Below are 18,698 nucleotides of genomic sequence, written 5' to 3'. Positions count from 1 at the left end.
ATTCTTCACTACTATGCACTCCCAGTTAAAAAAGAAAGCTTCACTTAAGAATCTCCTTGATGAAGGGACTTTCCTGGTGGTACAGCAGTTAAGAATCCACCTGCCAATGCAGGGGACATGGGTTCGATCCCTGTTCCAGGAAGATCCCACATGCTGTGGAACAACTAGGTCTGTGAGCCACAACTACTGAAGCCTGCTCACCCTAGAGCCCGTGCGCCACAGCTACTGAGCCCGAGTGCTGCAACCACTGAAGCCTGCGCGCCTAGATCCTGTGCACCGCAGCAAGAGAAGCCACTGCAATGAGAAGCCTGTGCACCGCAACAGAGTAGCCCCTGCTCTCTGCAACTAGAGAAAGCCCACGCGCAGCAATGAAGACCCAATGCAGACCAAAAAAAAAAAAGAAAAGAAAAAAGAATATCATTGATGAAGCAGTGAAAATATTTATTAAATATTGACCCTAGAGTACGTGTCTATTTAATATTCTGTGTGATGAAATAAGACACGCACTTAAAGAAATTCTGCCGCATCCTGAAGCATAGTAGTTGTCTTGAGGAGAAGCACTTATGTGATTACTTGACTTGTGAACTGAACTAACCACTTTTTTCATGAAATCCCATTTTCTACTTAACAGACAACTATGACAGACAAACAATGGTTATTCAGACTTGGTTAATGGGCATATATTTTTTGAAAAATAAATGAAATGAGCCTGTCATGTCAAAGAAAACATCTGACAGTATTTATGGCCAATGATGAAATATGAACTTTCAAGTGAAAATCAGAATTTTTGAAAACTTGTAAGCATTTGTATCCACTGTAAGACTGGCAGCTTCCCAAAACTTAAATACTTTTCTAATGAGATTGCTGGTGACATTAACAAATGTAATTTAGGTTATTGTCTAATGAAATGTATCAACATTTTGAAGATCTGTGACCACTCTTTTCTAATGATCAATGCATGATGTTACAAACTCATTCAAAGTGCAAGATAGACCAATGGAGAGTACAGAAAGTTCACTAATATCATTTTAGATTCCACACAGCAACTAACCTTTAAGAAACCTCCACTTCAGAGTTTTGGTGTAGTATTAAAGAAGAATATCCACAATTATCTGAAAAGGCTATTAAAATTCTCCTCCATTTTCCAACTACATATATTTGTGAGGATGGATTTTCTTCATATACTTCAACCTAAACAACATATCACAACAGATTGAATGCAGAAGCAGACATGAAAATCCAGCTGTCTTCTATTATGTCAGACATTAAAGAGATTTGCAAAATGTATAACAATGTCAATCTTCTCGCTATTTATTTTTGTTTTGGAAAATATATTTAGCATAAAATGTTATTCATGTTAACATATAATGGATTTATTATTGGCATTTTAAATGAATCAATAAATATTTTTAAAATTTCTCAATTTTTTTTTCTAAAATGTATATATAGGTAGATATAATCTACATAAACAAAAGCTCTTTGGGGTCCTCAATAATTCTTAGGAGTGTAATGGGAGCTTGAGACCAAAAAGTTTGAGAATCACTGCTCTAAGGATTATAATATATATCCTTAACTTCTCATAGTCTAAGCAATAGTTAATATCATACCACTTGATGTAAAATGTGAGAATTGCAACCATATAGGCCCTGCCCTTGATGCTACAGTGCTATAGTTGTTATATATACTATATAGAGAATTATGTATTATATCTACATATGTAAGCCTCACATGTTATAATTTTTGCTTTGCACAGTCACATTTATTTTAAAGAAATTAAGAAATTATATTTACCCACATATTTATTATTTCTTGTGTTCTTCATTCCTTCCTGAAGAGCTAAAATCCAAGCCGATTTTATTTCCCATCAGTCTGAGAATTTTCTTAGCATTTCTTGTAGTATAGGTCTGTTGATAATGAACCCTCTTAGTTTTCTTTTATCTGAAGATGTTTTTTATTTCTTCATCATTCTTTATGAATATTTTCACTTGATGTAGATTTCAGAGTTGACAGCATTTTTCTTTCAGCATTTCAAAGATATTGTTACCAAGTTTTCTGGCTCCATTATATCTGATGAGAAGTGAGTGATCATTTGAATCAATGTTCCCTTATGTATATATCATTTTTCTTTGCTCTCAAAATTTTCTTTTTCTTTTTGGTTTTAAGCACTTTGAGTACAATGAACTTAGGTAAGATTTTCTATATATTTATCCTGATTGGGCTTAGTTGAGCTTCATGAAACTATAAATTTATGTCTTTCATCAAAACTGGAAAATTTAGGTCATATTTCTTCAAATATTTTTTTCCCATCTCATTTTCTCCCTCTTTTCCTTTGGGAATTCCAATTATACATAATTTGGCCCTGAGGCTCTGTTCATTTTATTATCATCTTCACCCGAAATATCCTCTGTTCTTCAGATTGGATAATTTCTGTTGATTTAAGTTCATTGACTCTTCTTTCATCTCCAATCTGCTGCTAAGCACAACTAGTGACTATTTAAATATTGTATTTTTTAATTCTAAAATTTCTGGTAGTTTTTAAAAATAGTTTCTATTTCTCTGAGATTTCTTATTTATTCATTCATTCAAGTATATTTTCCTTCACATCCTTGAGCATATTATAAAATCTTTGTCTGATAAATCCAACATCTGGGTCATCTGTGGGGGACTGCCACCAATGATTGCTTATTGAGTTTTGATTTTTGTTCTTGAGTATGAGTTAAATTTTTCCTGTTTCTTCATATATCTAGAGACCTTGGATTGTGTTTTGGACATTGTGAGTGCCATGTTTTAGAGTCTGGATGCTGTTATAGTCCTCTGAAAAGTATTGATTTTTCTTTTTTTCCCTTAAATTTTTTTTTAAAATTTATTTTTAGCAAATAATTAACCTGGCTAGACTCAAATCCCAAACTATCTCCCATGAATGGATAGCAGCTGAAATCTCAGTTCAATTTCGTTATCCTTAACTGTGCTGCTGTTTGGAGTATGTCCTGCACATGCTTAGTTCAGGTATCGGATAAAAATTTGGCAGAGTTCATAATCAGAATTTGGAGCTTCCTCTATCTGGCTATCTTCTTCCCGAGATTTCCCACTCACTTTCCATCTGGAATAGTTTCTTGAATTTTGTCCTATGATTCTTCAAGCAAGTAAAATAGAAGGTTTCTCTTCAAGTTTTGGCTGCCCCATGGATGGGACTTTCCCTCAGGCTAGAAGCTGTAAAAAATAGGAAACTCACTCAGTGTCGGTTCCTTTTTCTAAGGGGTTGCTCTCCAGTGCCTTCAGTGCTTTTTATATTTTGTCCAGAATTTATCTTTGCTTTCTGTAGAAGGTTGGGTCCAATGGAAGCTACTCAGCCAATACCAGAAGTAGAACCCTGCACATAGTTTTTGAATTCATCTCACAAACGCTACTTCCATTTTGAAATTAGAATGAAAAATAAGAAAATAAGGTAGTCTCAATTAGTAAATTTTAAGATGTATTTTGATAATTATATGGCCTAAAACAGTCTCAAAAAGAGTTTCACTGTGCTAAGACACAATGAAATTAGATCTCTGGCTCCTATGACCCTACCATTACAGAATAGATGGCTTTTAGTGGATGGACCTTATGACCGTGGAAAAATAAAAAATTCTGAAAATGCTGGCTGGTCTAGTAAAAGAGTCTAGAAGTATAAGGGAAAGCTACTTGAGCTTAGGAGTAGGTAAAAGATATAAACCCAGGGTTTTAAGCAGGGATTTTTCAAATGGGATAAGTGCGTGGAGGGTTGGCTCAGCAACAGAATAGAACAGAATAGGAAATAAGGCTTGGGGTATAAGAACTGGAGTAATGAAAGCAGTAAATTAAAGACGTACCACAGCTTAAGATAGATAAAGAAAATCCCAGTGACTCAGGAGAGAAATTATAACAGAATATTGGGAAGGTGGCAATCATTCCTATTACAGAGGATGATGCAGCCTCTATTTTTTTTTTTAACCACCATCCTCACCAAATTCTGGTGAAGTCATATTTCAGGGTGGTGGGGGTGAGACACTAATGGCATTTTAGCCTATTTCTTTAATTATGGCCTAAATTACCATACACTCCTTCTTTAGTCTTATAGGATCAGCTGGTCTGCATGAAAGATCAGAAATGTAGTTTAGCTGAATGTTTTTGTGTCTCTGCAAGATGCTAATGATGCCTCCATCCTAATACATTAATTAATATGGCTCAAGGATTGAGTGAACATGGGACAGAAAGGTTTACATAGTAATTAAAACTGTTAGACATTCGGGAGAGAGAGAGAAAATGCATTATTTGTAAATGGCTAACTGGGCAGGGAGATAAGCTGACCTTGAGTCAGATAATGATTCCTTTTACACTCTTATCCAGGTATAAAATTGTATGTGTCCTTGACCAGAGATGTAAGGCTGAAAGCTTAACTTATTCCCACCCCACCTTTGAGTGGTCTTTCATGTAGATAATTCCAACTTGCCATTATAGGGACTAAGCATCTACCATCGGTTTACACCTTTTTGTGCCAATCGGTTATTTTTTCCATTAAAAATGATATGTCTCCTATATTCTTATAAATATGCTTATTTTTTTCTAAAATGGAAAGGAATATTAGAATAAAAATAATTTTATTGTATGCATTTTAATGTTAAAAGTTATAATTCTGATAAAAGTAAATAAATTCAAATATACCACAGAAATCATACAAATAAAGACAAAGCAAACAGCAATAAAAAACCTTAATGGGAGAAAAGGACCAATACCAACAATCATATCAATAAATATAAACTATTTGTTTACCCTTTAAAGAGTTTATATAAAAAAAAACTCTAAAATATTTTGTTTAAAGTTAATGAGACACACTTGAAATGTCAGCAATAGACAAAAACTTAAAAGCTAATATCAAGAAAAAAAAACTAATAAAAAGGCCATTACATAATTTTAACAATACATGTTCCAAAAATTTCTAAGAAAAACGAGTTAAACAATGAAATGTAATCTATCAGAGACTTCAACCCTTACAAAATCTGTGTGGGATGGGATATAAATAGAGTCAAATAAAATTACAATAAATTATTTAAAAGAGAGATCCTGTTCTTCAGGTAATCCTTATTCTTTTACACTGTTCCTTTTGAGAATTTGATTACATATATAGGATCTGTCTCCAGATACAATTTGCCAAAAATTTCAAGTATTCAAGAACTTCCTGAAGCTACATTACCATCCCTTAGTACACATTAGGATAATAATGGCTAACATTTGTAAGTTAGCACATTCCCAAGTGCGAGGTATTATACTAAATACTTTATATGCATTTTAATTTAATTATTATAACATCTTTATAAGGTAGGTACTACTTTTACCCTCAAACAGCCTATGAGATCAATACTGTCATTATTTCCATTTTACAGATCAGGAGAGTGACGCTTAGATGTACTGTTACTTGTGCAATGCCATACAGCCAATGAGCAGGAGAGATGGGATTTATTTAGATCATTATCTCTCTGATCCCAGGTTTCCAGCTCTTAATCACTATGATATACTGTCTCTCACTAAGGTCTTTTCATATTAATTAAAAAATCAATATACCTGAAAAAGAGATATAAACATATCCCAAAGTATATCCAATCCCATTTTTTATTTATATCACCCTCATTGCAAAAGAGAATTTGAAGTAGTTACAGAGATACACACAGAATAAAAAATAAACATAGGAATGTGCGGGGGTGGGGGTAAGAAAGTGAGATGAAACTAGAGGTAGACCCAGAAACAAAAATGAGTATCATAAGGTCATCTACGATTGATATAAAGGTGAGTCACATATTTGTCTCTGAACAACATAGTAGCCAAGGAAAAGAAGAATTTAATCAATAATGTTTTACCTAGTACTGAATTGGAGGAAAAGATCTTTTCTAGGGAACACTGATTGTATGGACAATATCCTTAACAACATAATACAGTAGAGACTTTAAGATAAATGTTTCTTACAAGAATTTCATACATATTTCTTGACGTAGGCCAAAGCATAATGTCACAGTATATGTTGGGAAAGACAATTCTATCCAGGGTACAATGCAGTCTCAGAATACAACTCTATAATGAACTGGATTGGGCAGAGGAGAAGATATGGAATAGACAGGGAAATGGACAGACTGTACATACTTCAGGTAATTTTTCCAGCAATTAAGCCTTTGAATTTAACAGTTGATAGTAAATTTTTTCTAACAAGAACCTGGAGTACAGAAATTCTACATTGTTTAGTAGGTCACATTCGTATGCATGGACAATCAAGCAGAGGGTAAAACTGATAATTTCTTATGGAGGTTAGGGGGCCTGAAGAGGACAGATATCTGAATTTTAGACTTTCCACCAAAGGGAGTGTAAAGATAGTATCTATCTATATGTAGAGATAATGTGTAATTCGCACTGATGTGTAAATATGTAGTATTTGAGACATGGCTGGAATCCAAATGGAAAAATTTTCTTTGTTTTTGTTAAATAAGAATGTTGCTATAATATAGCGATATTATGGAAAGTTGCCAAGGCAGTACTTGAGAAAACATATTGCTCTTAATACCTTTATTAGTTTACAAAATAATAAATTTAGTATCCATATAAGAACATAGATATGGAACAAAGTAACAAAAATTAAAAAATGAAAGAGCAGAAATAAACTATTCAAATTGACAATAACTAATATTTAAAATGCAAGTTAGAGTTGCTACTTTGAAAAAGAACCAAATCACAGCACTGGTCTAGTTGCTAAAAGAATAAAATTAAATTTAAAAGAATTCAGATAGAGAGTTATTTCTAAATTTTATTCTGGAGATGGAGGAGAAGGGACCAAATTGAGGTCATAAAAGGGGTAACATTAGAGTTATGCCTTTAAAGTTGGGTAAGATAAGGACAAACAGGAATAGAGCACTGGGAGGGAAAAACATTCCTGGAAGATGAAACGGCCTAAGGATATACAGACAGGGAAGCATACTGTGTGCCATTTAGAAATAAGGTAGGTAAGATTGGTTGAGACAAATCATGGAGGATCTCATTATCACCAAATATGTAGAAGAAGGAAGGAAGAATAAAGAGAAAAACAGACTTAAGTCTGAACTTTAAGGAAACTCTCTGAGAGACAGCAAGAAACAAGGTCAGTTTGAAAGTGGAGGATATAAATGCTCAACAGATATTTGTTGATTGAATAAAAGAAATGGCCATGACTATATGTTGCTATAGAAGTCAAAACACAAAAATGAGCCTAGTGATTTTACAAAGAGGATGTGAAAGCAAGATGATGTACTATTTGAATAAAGAAGTTTATACCCTAATTAGAAGAGCAAGAACTACAGAACATATAATACAAATAATCGAATATCTCATATTATATTTACCTTTATAGGTGTGTATTTGAACATGTTTCTCTGTAGTGTTCCTAGAGAATTCTGAATCCATGTACCTTTTAAATTTAATACCTTTCATATGATAGCGAGGGAAAGGTATTTGAAATAATTCTGGAGGAGTTATCAGGTGAACTTCCCTCCTGAGACTGGCAACTTAACTCTATTCAGAGAATTTTCTATATCAGAGTGAGTAAAACCAAACTTATAAAGTTGCTAGGTATTCAGAAAAGAAGCTCTTTAAATTCAACCACATCTGTGTATGCTTTATCACTAGACAACAAGAGGTATGGATTCTATGGTGATGTTATCACACTATGAAAAGATGCTGTTGCTACACCAAAAGGTTATGCACCACAACAACAGTGAGTGTATTATTCTTAACACTGAAACTGAAGCCAGAGTTAGCTAAAATATCTAACTTTTAGGAAGTAAAAGTTTAGAAGTTGAATAAAATAATTTTCCGGGTGAGATTAATGGGTTGAAAGTGAGTCTGTCTGCCTATCTGTCTCTCTCTCTCCTCTATTTCTATTTTTATTTCTATATTTATATTTCTACTGATATATGTTTAAAAAATAAAGGTAACATCTCCACGTAAATTTAAAGGACAAGTTAATTACCATGCATTTAATTAACTTTAGTAGGACTATATTAAGGATAACAATATAGAAGTCTAAAAATATTTCAGAAGACTGTTCTGTTTAAGACACTATCTTGTTTATCTTCAGTGAATAGGCAATGATGCCACATTAAAGCAAGCTTGTATGTATGCATAAGCCCAACGAGTCCAACACCACTCTGGAAGCATAGATGAGGAACTCAGCCTGCGATGGGCTATGAGCCAATATCCATACATCTATGCCCCACATCCAATGCCATACATACACTGGGACACTGATTCATCACTCAACCACATTGTCAATCAACAACAGTAGAAACATTCATGGTTTTCTGTTAATAGGTTAACACTGGTTTTTGTTTACTGACCCAAAGTATAAGGAAAGGGAGAAGCAAGGCATTTATAAATTTAGTTACATGGCTAGCTGTTTCAAATGTGTCATAGGGACTTCATATTATGGGGTGAAGTAACATTTTCTAAACCTTTATACAAATAAACACCCCTTTACCAATATGACATCTTAACGTTGCTAACCCAAATACGAATAGGCATGATGCGGTAAGTTTGTTTAACGGCAATACTGTCACTCTTACTGATGAAATCTTCAGTTGTTAGTATGGCTTTGTATATTAGACTATTTGTGATACATTTGTATAAATTCTGGTTTCTATCATTTAATTAGCCTCCAGGGTAGAGGATATAAGTCATAGAAAATACAATATGCTCATGATGAGCTTCTTTTTTAAAAAAAACATTGTTTTAAATGTTTTGAATACCTTTTAATTTCTTGTGATCATTCTTTCATGCTCAAAAATGTACCTGACATTCAGAATGCTTTCTAAAGAATTATAAAATTTCCATTAAAATATGGTTCATAGGATGAAGATTTGAAGCTAGATTTTCAAGTATAAATTTAAGAAATATACTTACCTTTGATTCGAGGTAGACATTTGCTGATGACATTTTTGTAATTTTGCATATGTAACTAACTAAAGAGATGGCACAAAGAATAAACAGGCTATCGTTAATTAATGCTCGAACAAACACAGTCCATTTCAACTGATTTTCTGGGACATCTCCGTGGACTAGCATTGCACAAGTCAAGTTCACCACTAAAAAGAGAAGGCTTGCCAACATAAAGCCCAAATGCAACAGAATTCTGAAAGAAAAAAATGAGTTTATTAGATGTTTAAAAAACTAAGAGAAATTAAACTTAATACTGAATTAGTGTGTACTTACTTTAAGTACAATAATTCCTTCAGTTTAAACTGCTTGTAATTTAATTTAATACAAATTTAATAACTACTCAGAGTTACTTGGGATATTTTTGCCATTATGAAATTAGTATCTAAGCCATTTAAAAATGGCATGAGATTCTAAAGCACTAATTTAAAAATAATCTCATGTGGACTTGAATTCAGTTGTCTCTACCAGGAAGAATAATATTGGACTATTTTAACATTAATTCAAGTAATCCTGAATTTTTCATTTTCGTAACTGCTGAGCACATTTTCATTGACCTTTCCATTCTAAGAATTATCAGGTTTTTATAATTTGCTTGGAAAATTAATATACAGTATATAAATTTAAATCGATCACTAATATTAACTTTAAGAGGTAAGGGAAATGTGTTTTAAACAATGTTCAGTTTTATGAACATCTGATTATCTATAGCAAACATTTCTTTCAAACAAGACTAAAGAGGAACAGAGGGACAATATACGTAGAGTTTCACACACTCATCAATACCTCGTCTTCTTATAAAGTTGCATATTTACTATGCATACAGAACTACTCCCAAAGTAAAATGCTTAACCACTTCCCCCTAAAAAATATTGGACCACCTCTAATTTTTAAACTCTTCAGGTAAGGTGTGGCTGTCTGTATCAAGTAGCTGGAACAGCTTCCTGTATGAAAGTAATCCTAGTTCAAATACATTTATACCCCAAATTAACATGATCTAGAAATTTATTTGCCATTCTAATATCTTCCATTTTGTTCACTTTCAATAGTGGGAATCATAAAATGTTGTTTGCCTTTGGGAGTAATTTACACAAGGAAAAATTGAAGGTAATGTGTAATCTGTAACAAGAAATCTTTATTAAGTATACATGCAAAGTACAAAGATTTTAGTTTGAGAAGTTTAGATCCTAATATTCTCTCAGATTAAATAATAAAAATAATAATTATATACTTTGAAACCCAAAATGGACCTTGAAATTATCCATGCATCCAGGGGATTATAGTAGTTTAGGAAACAAAAGTACCGAGAGGTTAGATGAGTTGCATAGCTGGCAAGTTTGTGGGAGAATTGGTCTGAAACCCAAGGCTTCTGATTCCCAGGTTTAGCAATCTCATTTCTGAGATGAATCAGTACTGAAATATTACTTATTTCATGGAACTGTACTATATATTCTTACTCTAAACAGCATAATCTATCTTGAGTATTTGTGGACCCTATGAAACAGTACTAAAACATCTGACATCTGAAGTGGGCCAGTGACAGAGCAGCAAAAAAAGGTGTTTGGCAGCAATACTGCTGAAGGGGAATGACCAGATTACTCATTTCACTTCCTATGAACTAATCTAACTACTTGATCTTCTATAAAACTGCTAAGGCATCCTCAACTACAAAGCCCTTCTACCTTGGGAAGTGTACTGTGAAAAAAAATATAGATCTTGCTACTCATGAAACTTACTTGTGTTTGTCAAGTTCAGTTGCACATCTGACTTTACATATAACCTATAAAGAGAGTACAGAAAGAAAGTTTTGAAAACACGTGTAATATAGTATTCTTAAATTTGTTTTGATTTTGTGTTTCAAAGTGATACAACAAATAATAATAGATAGCAAGTAAAACTCAAAAGTTAACAGTTGAACTACTCTGGAGAAAACATAGGCAGATTTCCAAAGGTTTAATACAATAAATTAATAACTTTCTATGGTATAATCTTAAATTTCTATATTTTTAAACAGAATTAATTCAGTTTAAACATTTATTGAACTTATTTTTTACATTGGAGTATAGTTGATTAACAATGTTGTGTTAGTTTCAGGTGTACAGCAAAGTGATTCAGTTATACATTTACATGTATCTATTCTTTTTCAAATTCTTTTCCCATTTAGATAATTACAGAATATCAATCAGAGTTCCCTGTGCTATACAGTAGGTCCTTGTTGGTTATTCATTTTAAATATAGCAGTGTGTACATGTCAATCCCAAACTCCCTAACTATCCCTCCCTGCTACCCTTCCCCTTGGTAACCATAAGTTCATTCTCTAAGTCTGTGAGTCTGTTTCTGTTTTGCAAATAAGCCAGACAATGGGAAGGATGGCTTGCCACCTATTCTAAACTTCATTATATCACTCATGTCTTGCCTTAAAATGGAACAACTTACTTAAATATGAATATGGGTGAGTGTTCTCCAAATATTATTTACCCCTAAGATGAAATAAAATAGTAATAAGAAAGAAGGGAACAAAAAATGAACACAAAGATGAGATCATATTTAGTGAACTTACTTTCTTCATAAAGCCTTGCAAAAGGCAGGTCCTCAAATATCTGATGAATAAAGTTAATCAGGTAGGTTAAGTAGAATTTGAAATAAACATGGTAACCTCTGAAAACATACTGTGGAAGGTCTCAATTCCTAACTGGTGAATATGGACTTTATTATTTAGATAATGGGAAGATATGGAGGGTTTTTATGTAAGCACTCCAAATCACAGAATTTCATTAATCTGGCATCAATGTAAGGCAACTGCAGAGAAACTTCAGACTAGAAGTAGAAAGACTAATTACAAGACTACTGAAATAGAGTATGAACTTTGAGCGGGGGGTGGGGGGGCCTGGAAAGAAAGAGGCAAGTACAGAACATTATAAAGGAAAACAGTGTAAGTACTCAATAACTTACTGATTCCATTCAAACAGTTACTGAGCACACACTATGAAGGGTACCATGGATTCATACATACAGTAACTGGTTCTGCCCTCAAGGAGCTCAGTATATGGAAGAAAGAGACAAACCAACTATTTTGAAACATTATGTCATCAATGCAAAAGATGCTACCACAACAGCTAAGAAGGAGGATAGACTAATTCAGTGCAGGAAATGGTGAGAGGTAAGGGGAAAGAGGAGAGACTGTGTAAAGGGTCAGGTAGGCAGGACTTAGAGAAGTCACATTTGAGTCAAGTTATGAAGGATAAATGAGTGTTAGACAGGTAAAGGCTCAGGCAGAGATAGCAGCCTGTGCGTCTACTCATATCTATTGTATTTTGGTGAACAAGCTAGATGTGATAGATGATTTTAAAATACTACCCTCTTAATCTCAAATTGTACCACTTAAATCATCCTCAGATACATCTGTTTTCTTTGTCTTTACTACTATATAGCCTTTTAATTGGTCTCTCTGCTTCCATTCTTAACTCCATCTGTATCTTTAGAAGATAACTATTCATTTTGCTATTTTTCCTTTATTCTCGCCTCTCTACATGTTTTATTTTTACCTAAAAGTTGTACTAAAATATGACATAAAACTACAATTTAACCAGTTTTTAAGTGTACAGTTTCATTGCACTGAGTACATTCACATTGTTGTGCAACCATCACCACCACCCATCTCCAAAACTTTTTCATCCTCCCAAATTGAAACTCCGTATCCATCTAACAATAACTCCTTATTCCTCTCCCCTCCAGCCTCTGGCAACCACCATTCTAATTTCTGTCTCTATGAATTTGGCTACTCTAGGCACCTCATATAAGGGAAATTATACAATATTTGTCCTTTTGTGACTGGCTTTCTTCACTCAGCATAATGTCTTCAAGGTTCATCCATGACATCACACATGTGGATGTGTCAGAATTTCCTTCCTTTTAAGGCTGAATAATATTCCATTTTATGTATATATCAAATTTTGTTTAAACATTCATCCACTGATGTTCACCTGAGCAGCTTCTACCTTTTGGATACTGTGAATAATGTTGCTATAAACATGTCCTATACGTGAACATGTTCTACATATGATTTAAAAAATCATTTGAGAGTAAGTTGCATATGTGATGCCCCTTTACCTCTAAATATTTCAATGTATACTTCCTTAAAAAAGAAATTCTCTTATATAACCAGTATGATTAAAAAAATCATAAAATTGATACTGATAAAATACTATTATCTAATCTGCAGACCTTACTCAGATTTTGCCATTTGGTCCCCAAAATGCCATTTATGGGAGGGAAAAATCCAAGATTATACATTACACATAGATTTCATGTATACTTAATTCCTTAATTGTCATTTTTCCCCTTTGTCTTTCATGATATTCAGTTTTAAAGAGTTCAGACCAGTGATTTTGTAGAATGCTTCTCACTGGGTTTATCAGATATTTCCTCATGGTTAGATTCAGAATTTGCGTTTTGGTAGGAATACCACAGAAATGATGGTGCTGCATTCTTCTCAGTGCATTATATCATGAGGTTCATGATGTTGATTTGTCCCATTACTGTGAGGTTAACTTTGATCATTGGTTAAGATGGTATCTACCAGGTTTCTCCACGGTTAAGTTACTGTTTTTCCCACTGTAATGAGTATCATGTGGAGAGGTATTCAGAGACTAGTAAATATCTTTTATTTGTCAAACTTCCATACGCTAGTTTTAGCATCTATCAATCATTCTTGCCTGAATAAATTATTACTATGATGGAACACCTTCTTTTAAAAAAGTAAATCTGATCATACTACTCCAGGAAAAAGCCCATACTCCTTTGATACAGAAAAGGTCTTTTATCACCTAGTTCCACCTTCCCATCATTATATCCTTTTATCCCCGTCTTCAATCTTATGGTCTGCTCATTCTGAATTATTTACAACTTTCAAATAAGGGGTTTAATTTCACATCTCCGTGCCTCTGTACACGCTTTTACTTTACCTGAAATATGATTTCATGGTCATAGAGCAAATTCCAACTCATCCTTCAATACCTTACTCTTTGTCATTTTTTATGTTGTCACCTTAAGTGCCTTAAGAAGAGGGAAACCACTCTGTAACCCTGCATTACAAATCATACTTTATGGCATTTGTTTACATTTTCATTCCCCTCTTAAGAGAGACTGTAACGTACTCATATGTATAGCCCCAGTGCCCAGCATGATACCTGGTTCACAGTAGGTTCAGAAAATGTTTGAATAAATGAGCAGTGAATTTAGGTCAAAGCAAGTACTTTGGCATGTTGTTGTGGTGTGGGTGAGTATGGGAAATACAGCACAAGCAGAAACTGAAGGGGAAAGCAGTCGTCCAATCACGGAGACCCTGTATAAAAATGTCAAAGGATTAGACCTTAACTCCCACAAACTCTGTAATATGATTTTATGCTCAAGTGATTTCTTAGGTGACAGTGTAGACAATGGATTAGAATGGCATAAAGAATTCCAGTTAAAAGACTGTTGCATTTGAGTGAGTCCATGCAATCTCATTCTCAGGTTTTGAATCTAAAGAACTGGTAGAATGAAAGTCCCACTGACAACAACTTTAAAAAGTCAGGTCATAGAAGTGATTCTTAGTTTTAAAATTTATTAGATATAGGCAGAAATAGAGATGGCAGATGAGTTTTGGAATATAAGAAGTAAATCACAATCACCTACAGAGGTGACAGCTGCAACTCAAAGTAGAATATATTTGGGGGAGCAAATGTAGAATGAGAAATCAACCTGTGATATGTTCACATTTATTAGTCAAAATGAAAAAGCCCAAAAAGTGAAGAAAAGAGAGATGACCAAAGGACACAGACTTAAGAATCAGACTAGTCACAGCAGTGGAGTACTTTAGAGGTGAAAGGAAGAAAGTTCAGCCATTGTTAAATTCTGCAAAAAGTCAAGAATAATTAAGAAACAACCATTTGATTGAGGTATCTTGAATAGTTTTCAGCGGAATGACAGGAAAAAATGCAAGGAAGTAAGATGACAAAGGCAGTGAGCACAGATTATATGAGATATCTTTGAAGATAGGAGATAAGGAAAATTTGTATTGGAAATCATGTATTGGAATATTGCAGGTTTCTGCATGCCAGGTTTTCTACTATGCAAGGGGTTTACACAGCAAACATCCTTGAAAATTAGAGATAGTGTCTACCTTAGGGTCAGAGGGAAGATCTGTCTCCTGATTGGTATAATATAGAGTACATTTCCCTCCCTGGAGATATTCCAGGGGAGTAAAGTCTTCCTCTCTCTCCTTGGTGAAGATTTGCTTACATTCCAGAGTAAAGTTAAGGGCTGTCTGTCTTCCTCATTTTGGGGTTTCTCTCCTGTAACACACCTTGCTTCATACACAGGTAACATCTGGCTCTCATTGTGTTGCCTTACAGGAATTGGGCTTGGGCGCTTGATTCAAAATATTGCTTTGGTTGCTTTTTGTTTTTTTGCCATGAGTAATAAATGGTCTTTTTCTCTGACCCATGGGTCTTCTGTTTTCTGTTGGTGTATGCATTATAAAACTGTGGCAGGCTAACCTGTCAGCTTTCAAGTAGGGTAAAATCTCAGATTTTCACAGTTTCTGATTTAATAATCTGCTGATCAAAAATGAACTAGAGGGGGTGAAATGGTAAATGGAGGAGAGTGGGAGTGAGGAAAGGAGAGTTCAATTGCTAAAGAAGGCTCTAGGTGAGGCAGGTCAGCCCTGAAAAGGAAAACACATACTATTGAGTCAAGAGGGTAGAAAAGATAGTTGAAGAAAAATTTGGAGGTCTGCACAGAAAATTTAAAATAATCTACAAACTTCTCTTTGCTAGAATAAGAAGTGGGGATGTAGCATAGACACAACATTTTGATGTAGAGAAGATGGATGACAGAATTTGGCAGATGGATTCTATTCTTTTCTAGTAAAGTAGGAGGCAAGGTCATATCCTGAGAAGGGATGTTAGATTTAAGCCCTTGGAATATGGAAAACATTTGGAACACATGAATAGAAGGGCTATAAAAGATTATATTGAGAAGCAGAGAGGTCCAGTTAAAGTCAGGCAGTTGACAGTATATGTGGTCAGTAAGGGTTCCTAATTTGAAAATTGAAACACTCTAACAGAAAAAAAGATACCATTATAAAAAGTTCAAATAACTACATTGCATTTTTCAAGCAAAAATTTAGAACTATTTAGGCACGTGGAACTATTGTAGAGAAAGAAAAAGTGGGTGAGTGAACCACATCGGCACAGCAAAGTCAAGGGATGAGGAATACTAGACTGACCATAGGTTCTAAATGCAAATGACATCAAAAAGAAGCTAACGGAGTGGGGAAACAAAAGGGGTAAAGTGAGTAAAGCTTAGGATGAGGGTAAAAAACATATAAAGGGATGAATTCCATAGGTATAAGGGGAAAGAGAAGAAACTGGTTGGAAAGAATTGCTTCATTTTCAAGAGTTGATCCAAGGTGTGGTCATGCTGCTGAGTAGCTCAAATAGAAATGGAGGGTTTTAGAGCTCTGAGAAGCCACTGAATTGAGAGACACTGGATGCATTATCAATATGGGCTTTGAAGGACATCTATAGATGTTCAAGAGACAGGGCCAGGAGAAAGAAAGTGATGATTCATCCAGGAAAGTGGAAGTTATTATTATAGCCGGTGATGACCTAGTCAGGTGGCAGGGGTTTAAGACAGATGATGATGGTATACCATCAGAGGGTGTACTGGGAAACATAAAGCAGGCTGACTGTTCTTCCCACAAATTGAGATGGGGTGTTTACGAAGGGTTGTCTGGAAAAAGCTAGAGTTCAGTGAAGGCATTTAAAAGGTTCAAATGAAGAAGAGAATGGGGACAGGGTAGAAAGTGTAATCTAAAAGGTCATGGGATGGGATAAATAATGAGTGTGAGAGGGAGTTGAGCTGAACAAAGAAAGAATTAAAGGTCAGCAGTGGTCCCAGATTTGCAGAATGTTACAAGGCATCATATAAACACAACCGGGCGCTTCAATCACATTGAGATTATAATAAGGTTAAAAACGATGACCTGATATTAGTAGATTCCAAGTATTTTGTAGAATATAGCTAACAGGACATGATGCTAGGTAAACAAAATTAATATAAAAAATGTCAAGCAATTGTCATTTGTTAAGATGTTAAGACAGTGAATGATAGTTCATGAAGCACAGTAAACATGTACTTTATGTATATTTCCAGAAGTTTAGAATGGTAAATAGCATACATGTAAATGATTTGCTGATGCCAATTTATGTCAGAGGGGCCATATCTTTCCAGGTCTTTCTTAGTATCAGAAAAACTGAATAAATGGGTCATTTTATTTTACTTTTTAATTAAACATTTAAAAACATTGAAGTATATTTGATTATATTAGTTTCAGGTGTACAACATAGTGATTCAAAAAATTTTCATAAATTATACTCCATTTAAAGTTATTATAAAATATTGGCCATATTCCCTGTGTTGTATAATATATCCTTGCAATTTATGTACTGTGTACATAGTAGTCTGTACTTCTTAATACCCCTATCTTAATACCCTCTCTTCCCTCTCTCCCCAGTAACCACTAGTTTGTTCTCTATATCCGTGAGTCTGTTTCTGTTTTGTTATATTCATTCGTTTATTTTTTAGATTCCACATACAAACAATAACATATGGTATTTGTCTTTCTCTGTCTGACTTATTTTACTGAGCATAATACCCTCCAAGTACATCCATGTTGTTGCAAATGGTAAAATTTCATCCTATTTTTATGGCTGAGTAGTACTCCACTGTATGTGTATACCACATCTTCTTTATCCATTTATCTGTTGATGGACACTTAGGTTGTTTCCATATTTTGGCTATTGTAAATGATGCTGCTATGAACATTGGGGTGCATGTATCTTTTTGAATTAGTGTTTTCACTTTCTTCAGATATAAACCCAAGAGTGGAATTGCTTGATCATATGGTAGCTTTATCTTTAGTTTTTGAGGAAACTCCATACTATATTCCATAGTGGCTGCACCAATTTACACTCCCACCAACACTGTATGAGGGTTCCCTTTTCTCCACATCCTCACCAACATTTATTTGTGGTCTTTTTGATGATAGCCATTCTGACAGGTGTGAGGTGATATTTCAATGTGGTTTTGATTTGCATTTCTCTGATGATTAGTGTCTGTTGGCCATCTATATGTTTTCTATGGAAAAATCTGATTAGGTCTTCTGCCCATATTTTAATCAGGTTGTTTGTTTTTATTGATGTTGAGTTGAATGAGCTGTTTCTATGTTTTGGATATTAATCCCTTATTGGTCATATCTGCAAATATTTTCTCCCATTCAGTAGGTTGTCTTTTTGTTTTGTTGATGGTTTCCTTTGCTATACAAAAGCTTTTATGTTTGATTGGGTCCCATTTGTTTATTTTTGTGTTTGCTTTCTTTGCCTTAGATCCAAAAAATATTGCTATGATTCAGGTTAAAGAATGTTCTGCCTATGTTTTCTTCTAGGAGTTTTATGGCTTCTGGTCTTTAATCCATTTTGAGTTTATTTGTGTATATGGCATGAGAATATGTTCTAATTTCGTTCTTTTACATGTAGCTGTTCATTTTTCCCACACCACTTATTGAAGAGACTTGTCTTTTCCCCATTGTATATTCTTGCCTCTTTTGTCCTAGATTAATTGACCATAAGTGCATGGGTTTACTTCTGGGCTCTTTATTCTGTTCCATTCATCTATAAGTCTGTTTTTGT

General features: G+C 34.2%; 1 protein-coding gene across 1 annotated transcript in view; it reads right to left on the bottom strand.

Annotated features, from left to right (window-relative positions):
* GPR137C (G protein-coupled receptor 137C) overlaps positions 1-18,698 on the bottom strand; it is a 54,427-nt gene that overhangs the window by 12,758 nt on the left and 22,971 nt on the right. Inside the window, exons 2-3 of the mRNA XM_029238411.1 lie at positions 10,701-10,744; positions 8,932-9,160 (exon numbers count right to left, since the gene is read on the bottom strand). Coding sequence (XP_029094244.1) covers positions 8,932-9,160; positions 10,701-10,744 — 273 coding nt within the window. The remainder of the gene's footprint in view (positions 1-8,931; positions 9,161-10,700; positions 10,745-18,698) is intronic.

Source organism: Monodon monoceros, unplaced genomic scaffold, assembly GCF_005190385.1.
Source record: "Monodon monoceros isolate NGI ecotype Baffin Bay Population unplaced genomic scaffold, NGI_Narwhal_1 Super_Scaffold_21, whole genome shotgun sequence".
Lineage (NCBI taxonomy): Eukaryota > Metazoa > Chordata > Mammalia > Artiodactyla > Monodontidae > Monodon > Monodon monoceros.
Note: the sequence above shows the minus strand (reverse complement) of the source record. Positions and strands in the feature narration are given on the sequence as shown.